The sequence below is a fragment of the Leptidea sinapis genome, chromosome 23 (assembly GCF_905404315.1).
Source record: "Leptidea sinapis chromosome 23, ilLepSina1.1, whole genome shotgun sequence".
NCBI lineage: Eukaryota > Metazoa > Arthropoda > Insecta > Lepidoptera > Pieridae > Leptidea > Leptidea sinapis.
The window spans coordinates 4237646-4256903 of NC_066287.1; the positions used below are offsets into that span (position 1 = coordinate 4237646).

Below are 19258 nucleotides of genomic sequence, written 5' to 3' on the forward strand. Positions count from 1 at the left end.
GAGACTGTCTATAACCTTTTTACTTCCTGGATTCGTCTCACAGACGTATTTTTGCCGAACATACAGTAGATTCAGTAAATTAAATGAAAAACTATAATAGCATAAGCATTCTTGAATAAAAAAATTTCGAGTTTACTTACACAAGAGTCAATTTTAAATATTAATTTAAAGTAATTTTGGTGCATCACTTAACATACACTGTATAAAATATAAAATGCTGGAACTATTAATATATATTTTAAATAGTGGCAATAAGTTTCTTGCCACTTAATCTCATTAAAGCTCAACTTTTCCGAGGTAGTGGTAAAATCATTGACATTCATAAGTGTCCTTTTGACCTTGAGTGAATAAATGATTTTTCTTTGTTTAAAAGGTCGTTTGTCTCTAATATATATATTTGTTTTTATATTTCCAGGTGACATTGGAGGAGAGAATGCGATGGGCTCAGATTGCTGAGGCAATGGCACAGGCTAATCATTATGCGGTTTGTTCATTTTTTAATTCTCCTTTTCATTCTAGTCCAGTGTGTCCAATTTGAAAAACAAAAAATTATTAACGATATTATTGAAAGATGACCTGCTCAACCCCAACATTTGTATATAATAATAATATATCTATTTATTTTCTCCTCACAAAGATCTTAAAGCTAAAACAGTACAGTAGTGTTACATGTTTTTAACAGAATTAGTATTTTGTGAGGAGCTGGTGTCTGAAGTAGGTTGACCCTGTATTACAGATCACCAGGACCTCACCCCCAGATATAAGGATCACAATGATTAAAATAGTACACATCTGTACTAGTAGCTAGAAGAGCAACAATAGATCATAACAATAGAAGACTTTAAATTTGTAAATTACTAGTAATAAAATGTGTGTGTGTGTGTGTGTGTATGTGTGTGTGTGTGTGTGTGTGTGTGTGTATGTGTGTGTGTGTGTGTGTGGGCGTACTCTACTCTCAGTTACTATTAGTGTAGAAGGTTTTCAGTTGAGGTATAGTCCAATTTCTGTAATCACTCTGTCAAGATACGCTTGCATTTAGTTCTGTTGAGGTGGTAAATTGACAGCTCTTTGTTTACCTTATTGTAAAGGTTATTACCTTGTTGTTAAGGTTATTACCTTGAACACAGAAGAATCTTTGGGAGAATCTAGTATTAAACAAAAATTTTTTACAGATTCTATCTTTTCGCCGTTGCGCTTTATTTTTTTCCGGATCGTAACTGGTAAGGCTATGTTTTCTTAAAACTGTATGCAGGATATAAAGCTGACGCACAGTTAGAACCTTTGATAGTTTATTGAGTTCTGTAGTGGGATGGTAGATTGGTAATGAGTTACTTACTTTCAATATAGCTCTTTGGGCCCTTTCTATTTTAAGGAAGTGTGATTTTGTATATAAATTGACTTGAGATGTCGCTCCTACAAAACTAAACAATTTGTTATGTTTTTAAAGTGATAACACTCACTTATGGGATTATTTATTACACAAATAAAATTTGAAAACAAAATTTATAAACGATGCGGGACTCGGACCGCGACCTCTCGCGTTCCGTGCGAGCGCTCTTCCAAAACAGAAATTTTATCACCATACAGAGCGCATATATTCTGTAATGATCAAAGTTAAAAAATGGGCGCTCTAAAGCCAGTATTAATAACATCGCCGTGTGGAGTCGCGTTCGTAGAGAGTGTATAGAAATATATGGCACGACTATTATATCACCGCGATTCTCTCGTTACTTTAGATGGCGCTGTGGATCAGTGTGGGCCTCCTTTAACAGCCGCCATGTTGTATCCATATCATGGGCTACATTACATGCATCCAGTTATCGGCGGGTTGTTTGTTTGAAAATTTGAAAATTTTATTTAATTTATTAAGCTATTGCATAGCTTCTATCGCGGGCCTTGAGCGTGGAGACCGAATCCAGAAATTCCGTAACGAAAATAATCTAACACTTACTAGACGTATATAGATATTTCGGCTAGGTCATTACAGTTGCCGTGGAACAGCGGTTATCACGTATGCTTTTTGTGCAGAAGGCCGCAGGTTCGAGCCTGGGTTACATCTTGATTTTTTTAATTTTTATCATTATGATAAGCATTTTTATTTAGTTTTACCTGTCCCGTTGTCTATCTGTAATCAAATCTTGCAATTTAAATTTTACTCACTTCCCGTTTGCTTTTTTTAAAATTAATTTTATCAAAAAAAATACTACATAAATAATTTTAATTGCATAAATTGATAAAAAATGCTATGCAATAGCTTTACCGCGGCAGTCCCCGAGTGCCACACGTCTTTTTTTGTTATGATTACGGTTGAGTAGTTCTACCCGTGTGTTCATTTAATGTCGCCATTGTAGTGCCACGCTGTATACAACGTGTTTATATTGATCTATAGATCATAACCCTAAAGTTATGTGAGCTATAGCTAAAAAGAAAAAGAAAAGTCCAAAAAACATGTGTTCTAAAATGCATATTATGGGTGTAAAAAATGTTTTTAAATTTACATTGTGTCTTCATTGTAACCAGTATGCCAAGTCCTAATCTTAGCGACGTTGCCAAACTTACACTTACAAATTAAATCAAAGGACATAATTATCAATAAAATTTAGGTAGTGACATATTCTCATTGATAATTAGGTAAGTACTAAAATACTTGTCATGTGTCGAAATCATCTAGCTATCTAGGACCTTCAATATATAACCAAGTAAATAATAAAATAAAAATTGCGGACCTCTCTTCATACAAAGTAAGATCTACAGTACGAGAGTGGCTTTTACAATTCAGCTATGATGAAACCGAGAAAATTATTAACTCAAAACTAATATAACTTTATATATTTAATTATGTTTGTGTTTATAACTATTTACTTTATCTACTATTATTTAATTTTATAGAGTTCTTATTATAAGATAGGTATGCGTTAAAGTTAGATAAATATTGTTTAAGTGTCAGTCTTAGTTCTATTTCGTTAATTATTAACATTAAATAAAATGGCTCTGCACAGGGTTTCCTAGTGAGCCATCCAGAGGAATTTAATTTATAGGTGCCTCTTTGTTTCTATTTTTGAGACTGAGACTTAAAATTTATATTAGGCATGAAGAACAATGTATTTAATTATAATTAATAATAAATAAATGAAATGATATGAAAATACATAATTAGAAGCTCTAAGTATGTATGATAGTGTTGCCAATTTTTTCGTAAAGGTGTTTGACATTGATATTTGATTATTAATTTGGATGAATGATAAGAAGAGCAAAAAAAACACCATTCGATTCTCATAGACGGTTTCCTTATTACCTTAGAGCTATGGGAATTCAACATAAACCCTTTGTACAGATGCTTATACACAATTCTAAAGCTCCTATAAAGTGATGAGTATTTTGATAATGTAACACATGATTTAATTGCGTGTTGTAACTTAACAGCCGACGGAACCCGCTCAGATGTCGACGAGGCCTTCGTCGGCCATGTTCGCTCCGTACCCCACGCTGCCGCCGGTACCAATGCCCAGGTGAGACTCCTGTGAACATTATTTCATTATTAACACAAAAAGTAATTGCGTGCGTACAAAGTACATATGTCAGAAATGAAACCTGATTTGTGCATGAACCTCTAAACTGCCTATGAAGTCCTGATATATGTTGCTAGGATGAAATCTTGGGTATGATTTCAACCGCTATGAAAGACATTACTATCACCGCTACCATATTTATGTTCTCCTGGTGTCTTTGTAGTAATACGTCGTGCGCATGACGTTAGAATATATTAAGGTATACTTGCGTCATACATAAGACTCTTCTCTATCTCTTCTTCAACGATGATCGCCTGGTACCAAAACAATGTATAATGCTTCCTATTTCATTTTCTCCCACGTTAAATCTAAGAAGGTGGGTTTCCCATGAAATCTAAGTGCCTAGCCACTAAACACCACCTTAGGTTGGCTTTGGGGAAGTGCCCGCTAAGCCTTCATCGGAGGCCTTCTCTTGGGAAGAGAGAGGAGGGAGTGGCACTCCCTTAGGAGTAACGTCGCGTTAACATGGGCGAAGCGATCATCAGTGCGATAAGTAGAATTGCAGCTCCAATTAAAAATGAGTTATAAACTCAAAAATCATTGTTTCGAGGAGGAAATTGCTGAGAATGATACTCTGATTTTTGAGTGTTTTAGACACGATTTTTCGACTAACTAACTACAAATACCTTTTTCACAGGATGGGACTACAAGGCACTCACACGGGTACTCTGAATACTTCACGGGCAAACACCTCCGCCTCACTCCACAATATCTATGGTAAGATAAATATCAATAAATATTTTGTCTGTCGTAAGAAAACATTGTATACTTTTTTTTAATGAAAAAAAGGGACGAGACAAGCAAGACGGAGGATGATAATTGATACGCCCTGTCCATTACAATGCAGTGCCGCTCAGGATTCTTGAAAAAGCCAAAAATTCTGAGCGGCACTACAACTGCGCTCGTCACCTTATACACTTCGACATAAGATGTTAGGTCTCATGTGCCCAGTAATTCGCCCTTCAGACCGAAACACATCTTACGTCTGAAGATGATGAGCGCAATTGTAGTGCGGTTTTACAAGAATCCTGAGCGGCACTGCATTATAATGGGCAGGGTCTTTTAATTACCATCAGCTGAACGTGCTCCTCGTCTCGTCCCTTATTTTCTTTAAAAAAAAAGTCATTAACGGCACGGAGTAGGAATTAATTCTTACGTAGGGTTTTGACTTCAATTATTTTATTAAATAGTATTTAATTTATTCCAGTCTAAATTTGTTTAAGTAGTTTTTACGTATTATGTACCTAACTCGCTTCCTTATCAGGCTACTCCAAGCATATGGCGAGCGAATCAAGCGGATCCGAAGCGTCCAGCCACGTTCAAGACAGAGCCGATCTACTGGTACCGCGAGCCAAGTCTCGATCGAGGAGTATGCACGTTAGTATACTTACTATAGCTTCAAGTAAGGTTGTACTTAGTGTCTCGTAGCAGGAATTAGGAGGTAAAAAATATTGTAGTTGATAGAGCTTTAGTCCACAATTATAATGAGACACTGTCAATACATTACAGCAGGTAACTATGGTTAAAAGAAGAGTCACAGTACTTCTTTTATAATTACACCTAAATGGGATATTTAGCGTGATTTTAACATAAGAGTTCCCGATAATTTGCAAGTCTATCCATGTCATTTGTCACTGGTCGGAATATCGGGAGTTCATAAGGGAAATGGGAAGGTTCCCCCCTCCCTAATTTGTAAAAAGGGGGAAAGAAAGAGAAACGCCTACAATTTCGTTCTGGTACTCACCGGACGCTGCCGCGGCACGCTACCCTCAGCTCGTGCGTTGTGATATCTGTCCTAACCTAACCAATTTTTATAAATTGTAGTTGATAGAGCTCTGGTCCACGATTATAATGCTGCTACTCTTATTACAAGGTTATTACACCGTTTTCAAGAAAATAACGAAAAATAATTCTAACCTAAAACCGGTATATCACGTAATAAAACGCTACATGAGCACTGTCTTGGAGTCGAGAGGCTGTGCATTACCTTGTAATAAGAGTAGCAGCATTATAATCGTAGACCAAAGCTCTATCAACTACAATTTATAAAAATTGGTTAGGTTAGGTTAGGACAGATATCACAACGCACGAGCTGAGTGTAGCGTGCCGCGGCAGCGTCCGGTGAGTACCAGAACCAAATTGTAGGCGTTTCCCTTTCTTTCTCCCTTTTTACAAATTAGGGAGGGGGGAACCTTCCCATATCCATTACGAAATCCCGATATTCCGACCAGTGACATGTGACATGGACATGGATAGACTGGCAAATTATCGGGAACTCTTATGTTAAAATCACGATAAATATCCCATTTAGGTATAATTATAAAAGAAGTACTGTGACTCTTCGTTTAACCTGTATTGACAGTGTCTCTTGCGAAATAAATATCATGAATGCAGATATCTCTTCACACCATACTAGAAATATATTTAGCCTTAAAATGCCTTCTATTTATCTTCAAGAATAGATGCATTATTAAATAAACATCGGTACTTTTATAGCAAACTTAAACATTTTCAGAACCAAACTGGCATATACTACGACGTTGAATACGAGAACGCACCAGAGCCGATCTACGGAACCAAGGGGATCCCCTTATCCACATACACCGTAACGAGAGGACCACCTTACTATAGAACATAATATTAAAGGAATAATGTTTATTTTTGTAAAAATATAACTACAATATATGTAGGATTTTTTTTCATTCTACCCGCATTTGATGACTGCAGCTCAATATAAGTGTAGCTTAGAGAATGTAAAATTTATTTAAGAAAATATAATTAGGTTTGAAACAGTTTTGTTTATTTGAATAATCTAGTTTCAAATAGCCTCATGTTTTCATATACCTTTGCTCTCTCAGTTAAGAAACTGTACCAAGTATTTGCATGTTTTTATTCTTTTTTAAGATAACTTTTGTCGAATTAATGCAAATTTAAAACTTTACCTATAATCACTTAACAGCATAACAATCATAGATTAAAATCATGAAATTAGATAGATTCAAATGCATTTTATTGAAAAAATGAAAGGTTTAATTAAAATAAATTTATAAAAATACATTTCATTTAAATCTTTCTTATCAAAAATCTGAAATTTAGGCTTTATGACTTTGGAAATACGATATAAACAAAATTCCCAATCGCTCCGAAATCACATCGAAGGCATATTTTTGTAAAGGGTACGACAATGTGTCATTTTAACACAGTGAAAGAGACACGTCGTTACGTAATTTGTTCTTTATAAGTATCTCAGTTACGCCATTTTGTATTGTTTCTGTTGAATGTAATTCTGTAAATGTTTCTAGATAATTCCTTGCTGTTGTAAATTGTATGACGAGTACTTACGATATAATTTTTATTCATATGATACCGGTATTTCAATCCAATTGCATGAATTGTGGCCGCGGCGGGACTGCGGAGGCGGCAAGTAACTCTTGCCACATTGACACTTGACAGTAATAGTACATCAATCTGTCCACATGGCGCCTAATTCGTTTTGTTTTTTTTTTTTTATTTGAGCGATGATAAAAGTTTAAAAACATATAGTTCGTTGCTATGCATTAAAACTGCTTCCAATTGCATAGCAAAAGTAATTATTAAAGATCGCGTCACTCTTCTATGTTTTACGAGTATATATTGTTGTTATGCGTTAGAACAACCCAATAATATCGAATGATTTAGTAAAACTATTGATGAAGTCTGAGTAGAGTAAAACGTCAATATTTACGTAAAATATTTGTAATAATTAATGTAATATCATAATATTTATTTATATTTTTAATACTATTGTTATAATAATCACGGACGAGTAAAAAAAGAAGGACTCCGCGCCGTGATATTAGCAAGTGAAGCACCGTTATGCTAGTGTGTGTGCGGTTACGGGGGATACTAGTTACACAATTTTTTCTCCCTTAAATAATATGGCCACAAATACTTATATAGTATTGTTTTTACACTTTTTCACAACGCACGACGGCATTTTTAAAATATTTTATTGAGACGCAAACTGATTTGTCACAGACGATGACAATTCTCATAATGGCCGCCTATCGGCCTGTAGTAGTGTAAGTGTGTACGTGGGGCTATGTATTTACGTTAATCGGCTTGTTTTGGTGCTACACTGATAACTAAAGGCCTACGCAGACCGGGACGGCAAGGCAAGGGATTTTGCCGTGAGTCAGCGCACACTGGCCGCTTAGATACCGCGGCATTCCAGCACTTTGCCACGGCATGCCACGGCGTGCCGCGGCACGACAAAGCACGCCTCAGCGACTCCTGCTGCCTGATACACTTTTAGTCTTCAGTTGCGTTTGATCGAGTGTTGGTGTGCCTCAGTTTTAAAATGGTAGATTGGGATTTGGTGTTGATATCGATTATTGCAGATGAAGAAGAAGGTGCACAGGCTAATAATAGGGATAGAAGAAGATTTTGGGTTGATAATTTATGGAAAGAAAGGGAATCAAAGGGTGAATTCAATAATTTATTTAATGATTTAAAATACGACGTGCAAAAATTTTATGACTATCATAGAATGGATTATGAGAAATTTCAAGCACTGTTGAATATATGTCGACCATATATCGAAAAACAGAGGACCAATTTTCGCAACCCCATTGAAGCCGATCAGAGATTATCCTTGTGTTTGAGGTGGGTAGTTAAATGATTGTATAAGTTTTATTTTTTCTTCTTTTATTAAATTAAAAAAAAAAAAACAATATTTTTTGCCAAGTACAATCATGTATTGTAGACACATAATAACGATTTTCAAGTTTTTGCACTGATAAACCTTCTCACTGATAATCCCTGGATCTTTATTTGTTTTTACTTAATTTAGAGTACCTACTAGTTTAGATTAGTTTCGTATTCACAAACTGCAGTTTTGTAGCCAGACCCTGAAGCAGCTTCATAGCCAGGGCCAGAGGCGGTACCATAAACAGACCGTGAAACAGCTTCATAACCAGAGCCTGAGGCAGTTCCATAGCCAGACCCCGAAGCAGCTTCATAACCAGAGCCTGAGGCGGTTCCATAGCCAGACCCCGAAGCAGCTTCATAACCAGAGCCTGAGGTGGTTTCATAGCTAGAGACATCTTCAGATGTTGGAGCTGGAGTTCCCTCTATGTATTTTAATTCGGCGTCAGTTACCACATTAAATATTTGTCTCTTTATTTGGACCTGCACTCTTTCTGGTAGTTTTTTTACTGTGGCAGCCATTGTTTGAAAGAACGAATCAATGGGGTCCACCTCCTTTTTCGATTCAATGTATTTATTTAGTATTTCAGCAGTTGTTGTAGGTTCTGGTCTTATTAAGGAATGGTGTGAATCATTGGTCATTCGCGAAACTGAACGTTCATCATTATCATTGACAGCGGATTCTGCGAAAGAAGTCTGCGTATCCTCTGAAGAGGAGTCCAGATTCGAGGTTTGTTTTCTGTGCTGAATGAATTTTTTCAAAAACTCCAGCTCTTTTTCAAACTTGATAGGGCGTCGCTTTGTGTACGGGTCACCACTCTTTGTTTTTCTGTTATTCAGAGCTTTCCTAAAATTATTACGTATATTACCCCATATTTTCTGGCATTCTTCACCTAAAACAAAACATAAGCAGGTAAAATGGTATAGAAACAGAATAAGTAGGTAATGGGAAAAGGCCTTAGATAGTGACTAGGTTAGCACCAGCTGTGTTTATGGGATTATATTGAGCTAATCTTTTTCTAAGTAGAAATTACCACTGGCATTACGGTGACGGAAAAATATCATGAGGAATTCATAATTATATATAAATACGTAAACTGTATTATTTAATTGACTTTGTTTAACTGTGCCCTGTCTTTCACTCTGCCTCACTTACCCCTAATTATATTATCTTTCAGATTTTTGATCACGGGAAGTAGCTTCAAGTCTCTAGGTTACAGCTATCGCATGGGGTTTAGTACAGTGCGCTCTATCGTACATGAAACTTGCCGAGTCATTTGGAATGCCCTAAGACCTAGTGTTATGCCAAAACCAACAAGGGAAAAATGGACGCGAATCGCGATGGAATTTGATGAAAAATGGAATTTCCCGAACTGCATCGGTGCAATAGATGGTAAACATTTCAAGATAAAAGCACCTCGCAATAGTGGAAGTCTCTACATAAACTATAAAAAGTTTTTCAGTATCGTACTACTAGCGGTTGTGGATGCAAATTATAAATTTGTGATTGCAGATGTAGGATCATATGGACGAAATAGTGATGGAGGTATAATGCAAAACTCAATATTTGGAAAAAAATTGACTTCTAATGCCCTCGATATTCCCCCAAAAAAACGTTTACCGAGGACAGATCTTGAGTTGCCGTATGTTTTTGTAGCAGACGAGGCTTTTCCGTTAACCACAAACATTATGAGACCATTTAGTGGCGATCGATTGACAGATGAAGCAATGAAAATATACAATTATCGTTTGAGTAGAGCCAGGCGTATCGTCGAAAATGCATTTGGTATACTTCAAGAACGTTTCGAATTATGTCAAAAAGGAATTCAGGTTCAACCAAAATATGTTGATAATATCATTTTAGCATGTACTTGCTTACACAATTTCATCATAGGTGGTACAAGCACAGAAAGCCAAAATATAGCAAGTGTAAGCATTAATTTAGAAAACGATAATAATATGAACAATGCATTAGATGGTATGACAGTACGGGAGATGTTTAAAGATTACTTTAGGTCTGATGAGGGCTCTATTCCATGGCAAAACGATATTGTAAATAGACATTAATACTGTGTTAAATCTTAAAATATAATTATAGTGCAAAAATATTTACTTACCTGTTTTATTCATTTCTATTCCAATTCTTTTCCACGCATTGTTCTTCATTTGAGTGTTCATATAATGTTTTGATGACATATTATATAAATAATCATAGTCTTGAACTAAAGTTATTAATTTTTCCTCCATGTTGGAATAAAAAACGTAAAAAACTGGTCTCCGAAAAAATCACGTAGCACAGTCGTCAAAGACGCGGGCGCAAATGGATGGTCAATATTGGTGTGCATTCCCCGCTTCTCTACTCCCGCCGCCGCACCCCGCAGTATATCACTACGAGCGCCGGAGTCCGTGGCATGCCGTTGCCTACCGCAGTATGCCACGGCATCCCGCCACGGGAGCCTGTGGCGCGTGTTGCGATAAAATCCCTTTCAATGCCACGGCATCATTTTAAAGCATAGCAATTTATGTCGTATTTCTGTACCAGTACGGTTGAATGTCCATTAGTAAAAATTAAAATCCCTTGCCTTGCCGTCCCGGTCTGCGTAGGCCTTAAGGTGACACGGAGTCCTTATTTTTTTACTAGTCCGTGATAATAATATGTAGCTTATATTACGTCGTCGATGTACCAGTATTATATATTTTGTGTATTAAAATCTGTTAATTAATAGCTTTCAAAGAAAAGCTATATAACTATATTTTTGAATATTTTTATTATATTATATATAAAATATTATATTATATTATAGAGTATGTGCTGCGTAGGTGGTTTTTTGTTGAGTAAAAACTTCACCGGTTTAATGCTGAGGGACCAAGGTTCGAGTCTCCTTAAGAGCGCTTGTAGACGTCCGTTTTTTTCACCGGATAACGGACCGTGTTTTTTGCCGGATTCGCGGTGGTGTATGAATTATAATGAATGTGTGTACATGCACCGGACATCGGTCCGGCGAACAATTTACGCCGGATGCACCACCCCTTCCCCTCGGCGCGACGGATCCGGTCCGGTGTAAGAAATGGCGGTCATCCACGCCAGTGTATTGGTGCGTGTTGACGCTGCCGGACGTATTGCCTGTTTTCTGTTAATTGAGTGCCGTCTACCTGCGTTCTTTTAAAAATGGGTGATATTGACATGGAATTGTATGTATACAAGGATAGCCGTTTATTGACGGTCCGTTATCCGGTGAAAAAAACGGACGTCTACAAGCGCTCTAAGGCTGGGGACCGAGCCAACGGCCTTGAGGAATCGAGCGGAGCTAGGTTACCTCTCTCGCACAAGATAGCCATAGCTTTAATTCAGAATTAGAAGCATTTTTAATTTATTACAAACATAATACAAGTTTCTTTAGAAAACTAACAAAATTATGTCATGTTAAATAGTTTTGTTAATAATTGTGTACAAATAATAAATTTTCATACAATTTTTATCTAGATTGAATGATTAGCATGGCTCCAACTGAAAAATTAATGGGTATTTTGGTGATGTTTTAATGTCAGTAAAAATTAATTTTCTTTCCAAATTCTGAAGGTATATAATTATTTTTATATTATTTTTTAATATAAACCTTCAAAAATGGATTCCATTATGCACTATTAAGAAGTTATTATTAGGCACCTCTCTTAACATCAGAGGTTAAAAATTACATCATGAGTAGTCACGAGTTATTACTCGTGTTTTCGATGTTTTCAATGTCGCTTCTATTTTTTACATCAACGGAAAATTATAATAAAATACATCGTGTTTTTATATATACCGATATTGTGTGGTATCGTTATGACTCGATTAATAAAATTAAAAAGAAATAAAAATTAAGGCTCAACGCCTAAAATGTCCACTAACGCATTAATTGGCTTGAATAATAGTGTTAAACCAAGCGGCCACAGGGCTTAAGATACCCATTGATAAACCGGCTTGTGGCAATATGATTATCGTTAAAAAATCGATAATTATTGGCTAAATGTATGCTAACTGCCTTTTAGAACGTTAATTAACGGCCTTTCCGTTAATGTGGTCCTGTGCCAAAATTCGTGAACATAATACAGTCATTTTGTTTTTTTTCAAACACGCGGGAAAAGTAGATTGTTAACCGAGGGTCGAAAGAATCAATTCCCGAGGTATTAAGACTCCGAGTAGGAATTGATTCTTTTACACGTGTTAAACACTCTACTTTTCATTTCGAATATGAGGAAAATAAAACTAGTTGTATATCTAAACTATTAATTGATATTATATAATAATATTCGTAGTACCTATTTAAAATTAGTTGTCAACATAAGACAATTTATGTCGACTTTTTAAATTTTAAATATGGAACTCACCGCGTAATTGTTGCGGCTTATTCCGCTCAAAGAAGTTTGCGCTAAGTTCACACTGGCTGTTTAGAAAGTCACATGGCATTTCTTTTAATTAGTTTTTTTTTACATAATACTCTTCATAGCTGACAGCAGTTCTATTTTTAAAGTTCATTCCGGTTAGGTGGGAAATAATTTGTATGAGTTTTTCCCTCTCTATGGAGGGAAGTAGCATTTTCCACCCAATAATCAGATCAAAATAACATTACTTTCCGTACAGTATGAGAAATGAAAAAAACTATTTCCAATATGTTCTTATACGCTTAATTAATAAGGCCTGTATTTGTGTAAATTATCATACTATAAGTTGTTGTCTTATAAGAATTGTGTACCTACTTTTGGGATGAATTATCCAATTATATTGGTACATCAAGTTGATTTATAATTTTTTGTGAAACTCAGATATTGAAAGCTTTTAAATATACTTTTAGTTGATTAAGTTATATTTTTGTGTGTATAAAAAACTACATTAGTCATAGAATTATGCATTTATTTGTAAATTATTACTGTGCATCACTTAAATAAATTTATTGTTATATAAATTGTTTCATTATTAAGAGTGGTCTAGGATGAACTGTGTTCAGTGATTCGTGATCGGGGAATTTCGTTTAAATTTTTACGTATTATTTACATGCGTATTTTCTTGTCAGCCTATCAAACTATCTAACGGCCGTTCCCAATATACAATCTACAGATAGAGATAAATTACTACCTACTACTGTCAGTAATAAGCTGTCCCAATATAACCGATAAGTCATTCTTATCGCCTTATATTGGGACGCGTGAATTACAATTTCCATATAAACTTCTATCACTGGTAAGCTATACGTCGTCCCATTGACAAACAGCGTGTACGGATAAGGTGAGTTACCGTCGATAAGTTTATTGGGACAGAAAAGTCAATGATACTTACGATTTTTATCTCAAGTAAGAGATAGACTGAATATTGGGAACGGCCGTAAGAAAAAAGCGATTTACTCGATTGTATGAAACGTGCAGTCACTATAAAAAACGGCTATAATCTTGTAAAAAACGGAGATAGCCGAAATCCATTACGTTTTACTTATACTTATATTGTATCGTTTTTACACCGTTTCACAACGCATGACGACATTTTTAAAATATTTTATTAAGACAAACTGATCTGTCACACTATGACAATTCTCATAATGGCCGCATATCGGCCTGTAGTAATGTAAGTGTGTGCGTGGGGCTATGTATTTACACGTTAATCGACTTGTTTTCCTTATTTTCTTACTAGTCCGTGCCACACCAGTACCAAATCACAAACAGGTAATTCTTTTATGCTGTCGTCATACCTAATCCATGGATACATCGCGCGGGTACCATTCATCGTAAACTCTGCAGTGTCCGAATCATGTTAACGGGATGAACCTATTGTGTTACTCTCAATGTGCAGGCACATTTAGTAAATTTTTTTATGAAAAAAAGGGACGAAACGAGCAGGGCGTTCAGCCGATGATGAGTGCCCTGCACATTACAATGTAGTGCCGTTCAGGATTCTTGAACCACCACAATAATTCGCTCGTCACCTTGAGACATAAGATGTTAAGTCTCATTTGCCCAGTAATTTCATTAGCTACGGCGCCCCTCAGACCGCAACACAATAATATTTACACATTACCCATAATCTACCCGGTATGTTGTGCAAAGGAGCCTCCCACTGGTAATAATATGAAAGCGGCTAACGATTTAGTAGGTTATTAAGAGGCTTTGCTAGTTTGCTCCTTATGTCTGAAATTCTCAAAAAATTGTGCCAATTCTTGGCATTATTGAATTATTGAATGCAAGTAATATACCTACTCTATGTAGTCCTAGATATGTAGTCTTGAGTAAATCATAAAATTACAATATATTGTAGCTCTTCTTTCAATAGAGTTTGAATTGAATTTATTTTACAAGTTGGCAACACTTTCTGTCCTTATATAACACAGTTACATAAGAATCTGTGTTACCTGTAAATAATTGTGTATAAATAAGTTTGTAGGTATGTCTGTGTCTGGACTCTGTAGTAACTAGTCAATTAAATTTTTCCTACCTACATGTAGTATAAACACACACACTCTCGCATACAATTCTTTCACATGTTTTTACTTTCTTTTAAATTGAATATTAATAAATTTGAGGTTATATAATTAAATTGTTATTTTTAGAGTATCATCAAAGTTCGCCATAGAAATGCCAAATGATGACTGCCAATGGTTTATAGATCTGTTTGAACCCACGCATCACGATACATTCTCCGACTAGTGTGGCGATTCAATGACAATTTATAAGCTTGTAAAATACTTATTTAAATTTATTGTAATTTAATGACTTGATTAATGATTCTTAAACCTGATGTTTTATAGTGTGTTGCTGAAGAGATAATATAAAGCATTATTTGCAATCAAATTATGCATTCTTTTATTATGGAATCGTCGATACAGCCCTTCAAAATATTCATTTATTTTACGAAGTGGTATCTAAAATTGATTTATTTCTATAAATTTGTTTAAAACTATTAAAGAAGAGTTGCTGAGAAGGATTCAAAAAAGTACATAATAATTTATTTTTAGAATTTTATTCAAAAAATATCTTAAACATCTACTTATTGACAAAAATAAATGCAACATCTAGTTCCCTTATTTCTTTAAATACAATTTTTAATCTTATTAAATAAATAAAAGCACTACCTACAGCAAGATATGGCAACACTTGAGCCTATACCGAGTAACGCCATCTGTGTTTCATCAGCATTACCTACTAAACCCTTTTTTCAATTGGGAGAGATTCGAGAAACACTTAAAGTGATGTTTCTTTTGTTTTGTAATTCTAAAAAGGTTTTCTATTTAAATACTATATGTAAAATAGCTATAAAAGTACTGGGAGTCATGTTATATAATTTTATTACAGCGCCATCTATTACGGGAAAGTATTTGTTCTGAGATAACAGTTGTTTAGGACGTTATAATTGAATCTGTAGCCGGACTCGTTGATGTCAGTTGTGACTAAGTTGTCGCTATGGAAATGCACGTACAGCGGCCCAGGTGGCGTTGCTGAAATGAAAGACCAGATATTTTGAAAACATGAACATCTCACAAAATAGAATCAATCACACCAAAATTACCAACACTTCCAAGCTCCTAATAATACGAAAGATAACACAAAACTATGTCAACTGCTAGTCAAAATTGTACTTTTCTAAATAACTAAACATATTTATTCGCACGGCGGCCATCTTAATTAATTTTGATTACAGGAAAATAACGCTTAATTAAAAAAGACTAAGATTGACATTGAGATTTAGAATAGGCTGACGAGAAAAGTGTAAATTTTATTATCCTTCTATATAATATACTATGTTGTGTATACTCACATGCAATGATTTGATCAGAAGCACTAGATCCGCAATATTTGGAGCCACGTAGACCGTCAGCTGTCTCCGCCTCGGGGATGAACAGGTAGTCCTCAGACTGGCTGGATCCTTGCACCACCGGGTTCGTCTGGCAGTCGGTATCCAAGTACATGTTTGTGTCGTCACGGAAGGCCATCTCGAAGCTGGCTGCAGTTAATCTGAAGAATACCAGACATTAGGTCTATTATTTCTACATATATAATTGGTAATCAATAGTATCACTATTATTATTGGAGGATGGCTATTTGTCTAGTCCATAGTTTCTCAACCTTATTTTGCTCATCGACCACATTAATAATGTCTTTTTCTAGAGTATTTTCGTGTATTTTTTTGCCTTTTTAGATTATATTTTTTAATATACTCACGCCCCATCTGCGCCATCTCAAAGCCCCCTTATTTTCTCTGGGTCTTCTACTGCCCCCCCGAAAGTCTCAAACGCCCACAAGGGGGCGTTATCGCCCACGTTGAGAACCTATGGTCTAGTCCTAATGAGTCCTACTAACACCGCGTCCAGAATTAAACTATAGTGTTCGCCGCTCATACTTATAGCTCGTAGTCAAGCCCTGCCGCGTTTGTGAACCGCAGTATCTTCTTGTCGCGAGTATTACAAACATCACTGAAAGCAGGGTGTAGTCACGAAGGATTATGGACGCTTATACATTAGTGAGCCGCAATCGCAGAGGAGATGAAGAGGCGTTTCATCGGCCTCAAGGCAAATTCTACAAGTTTTTTTGTTTTAAAGTTATACTTCTTCAGGCGCGTTAAAAATATGAGAGTGAAATTTACAAACAAAAAAACTAACACAAAAGTAACAAGGTGAATTTGGTTCCTAAAATTCTCTGACGTTTGCGACATTTGTTATTTTTTTTTTTTTGGTTTCTTCGTCCATTATTAGGATAGGCAAGGGGTTCAAGCCCATACAGCCGTATTGGTTATTTAATAATTAATTGTCAAAGCCATCGTTGCAAGATTTTTACAATATTGTTCGTTCTACAAACGTAGAATAGCACGAGGAATAAATAACTTTAAGGATTTTTGCTTTGTTAGGCCAAATATGTATAACTTCCTGCGTGCACTCATATGTACCCACACACTTTTTTTTTAATCCGAACACACTCAGGTGCCGGTTTAGGCGACAGTGCCCAGTTAGAATCCTGGTAAGAAAGAATAGGATTTTCCTGTTCAATGATAGGGCTTTATTCGCGTTTTTGTTGTTGAATGCAACTGTGATTAATCTGGGGTTGCAAGAGAATGTGGGCGACGGTGATCACTTCACGGTGAACATCAGGTGACCCGTACTCTCGTCTGTCAAAAGTAAGGTAATTATTTCTTCTTTCATCGTGTGAGTTCTAAAATATTTTCGGCCATGTCTGTATAAATAAATAAATCTCATCCATATAGAGGACCCTATATGGATGGACGATATCCGTATTTATAAACATCGATTTGAGTGCGAGCTAAGAATAATTCCACCATAACGACTTACGAAAAACTCAGACGTCGTCCTGACAATTATATACAAATATTTGTATTACTCGTGCGGGAAAAGTAGTATCCTGGCACTCGCTTTTGCGGTTGAAAAAGAACCGTTTGCCCAATTTTGAAATTACGCGTGAGTTTTTTCGTAAGTTTGTTGTTAGAGTGCGTAAAATTTACTTATCGCACGCAAATTTAGATAAAATTGCTAAAATAAATAAAATAATAACAATAAAAAACACAATAGAAATATCAAAACTGAATTGAGGTTGATGCGTCTGACAGTTATCTATATATATAAAAATGAATTGCTGTTCGTTAGTCTCGCTAAAACTCGAGAACGGCTGGACCGATTTGGCTAATTTTGGTCTTGAATTATTTGTGGTCCAGAGAAGGTTTAAAAGGTGAATAAATAGGAAAATGCTGCTAAATTAAATAAAAACAACAAATTTATTTTTCCTTTGATGTGTCCATACATCATTTCTATGAGAGAATTTATTGACGCACGGTTTGACAGTTCTGCTGTGAAACAATTTCATTACGACAGCAGGGTGCATATTTTACGAAGTTATTTTTGATGTTATGATATATTATTGACAAATTCATATAAAAACATTATTTTAATTATTATATACAGAACAACGTCTGTCGGGTCAGCTAGTATTTAATAAATAAAATTATAATTTAAGTTACAAAAGTTTAAAAACGAATATGGAGTCGGAAATAATACAGAAATCGTCGCATTTTTAATACAAAATAGTATTGTATCACTTACTTGATGCCACACACGTCTGGTGTCTTCTTGAAGCACGTGGCATAAGCCAGGTTGGCTATGTAAGGCCCGGCTCCTCGGTTGTAGTTGAATGACTCGAAGGCTCCTGTTCGGTCCGGGTAGTACTGCAGGCAGCCGGGCGGTGCTGTGACGTAGACAACGGAATATTATCTAGTTTCTATACAGGTTGTTACTATATTATTCCGTAACTAACTATGGCAGATATCAAAAAACATTTTTTTTTATAATAAAAGGCCATAGAAGGCATTTATTTTCTCAAAATTGATTCCTTTAGAATTCTTTTTGATGTCACTTCTGATAACTACTAGATACTACTACCGCTTCGGAAACAAATGGCGCTCTGAGAGAGAAGAAGCGGCTCAAGAAACTCTCCCAGCATTCTTTTTTTGCACTCTTTTCAATAAAAATATACAATATTGTACAGTCATTTCTATCGCTATAAAATAATCACAATCTAGTCCCAGGCTGTCCGATCATTTAGATATTCAGCAGTGGAGTAATAGGATTTACGACAGAGCCATTTTTTTATAAAACATTTAAATTTATTAATAGATAATGCCTGAACAGTGGCTGGGACTACTGGGGGTAATAGAAGTGTATACATTTACCCTTAAAGCTATTATGTATTATATGTAGCCTACTAGAATTAGCCACAAGCAATCCCTTATTTCTAGTGTTATAATAATGAAAATCACTATTAAGAGCTAATCACTAATAATAAGGGACGAGACGAGCAGGACGTTCAGCTGATGGTAATTGATATGCCCTGCCCATTACAATGCAGTGCTGCTTACTATTCACTAGCTTTTGGCGCCCTTCAGACCGAAACATAGTAATATTTACTGCTTCACGGCATATTTAAACTGATATCGAAAGACCGTTAAATAGTCAGTAAAAAGACATCAATAAGTT

General features: G+C 35.6%; 4 protein-coding genes across 7 annotated transcripts in view; 3 read left to right on the forward strand and 1 right to left on the reverse strand.

Moving 5' to 3' along the window:
* Window positions 1-7533, forward strand: part of LOC126971345 (uncharacterized) — a 63513-nt gene extending 55980 nt beyond the window's left edge. For both annotated transcript variants that reach the window (XM_050817600.1, XM_050817599.1), the window contains exons 16-20: window positions 416-484; window positions 3424-3509; window positions 4207-4286; window positions 4834-4946; window positions 6085-7533. In XM_050817600.1, coding sequence (XP_050673557.1) covers window positions 416-484; window positions 3424-3509; window positions 4207-4286; window positions 4834-4946; window positions 6085-6207 — 471 coding nt within the window. In that variant the 3' untranslated portion in view covers window positions 6208-7533. The remainder of the gene's footprint in view (window positions 1-415; window positions 485-3423; window positions 3510-4206; window positions 4287-4833; window positions 4947-6084) is intronic.
* The window catches only part of LOC126971377 (uncharacterized), a 453035-nt gene that overhangs the window by 316006 nt on the left and 117771 nt on the right, over window positions 1-19258 (forward strand). The window lies entirely within an intron of this gene.
* LOC126971417 (uncharacterized) lies at window positions 7909-10367 on the forward strand. 2 transcript variants are annotated; one of them, XM_050817734.1, is made up of 3 exons: window positions 7909-8213; window positions 9434-9648; window positions 9769-10367. In XM_050817734.1, the coding sequence occupies exons 1-3, from the start codon at window positions 7909-7911 to the stop codon at window positions 10320-10322; spliced, it is 1074 nt and encodes a 357-aa protein (XP_050673691.1). In that variant the 3' UTR covers window positions 10323-10367. The 2 variants fall into 2 exon arrangements, with proteins under 2 accessions (XP_050673691.1, XP_050673690.1); XM_050817733.1 differs by having other exon boundaries at window positions 9434-10367.
* Window positions 15228-19258, reverse strand: part of LOC126971412 (uncharacterized) — a 370061-nt gene continuing 366030 nt past the window's right edge. For both annotated transcript variants that reach the window (XM_050817728.1, XM_050817729.1), the window contains exons 8-10: window positions 18329-18470; window positions 16039-16235; window positions 15228-15718 (exon numbers count right to left, since the gene is read on the reverse strand). In XM_050817728.1, coding sequence (XP_050673685.1) covers window positions 15585-15718; window positions 16039-16235; window positions 18329-18470 — 473 coding nt within the window. In that variant the 3' untranslated portion in view covers window positions 15228-15584. The remainder of the gene's footprint in view (window positions 15719-16038; window positions 16236-18328; window positions 18471-19258) is intronic.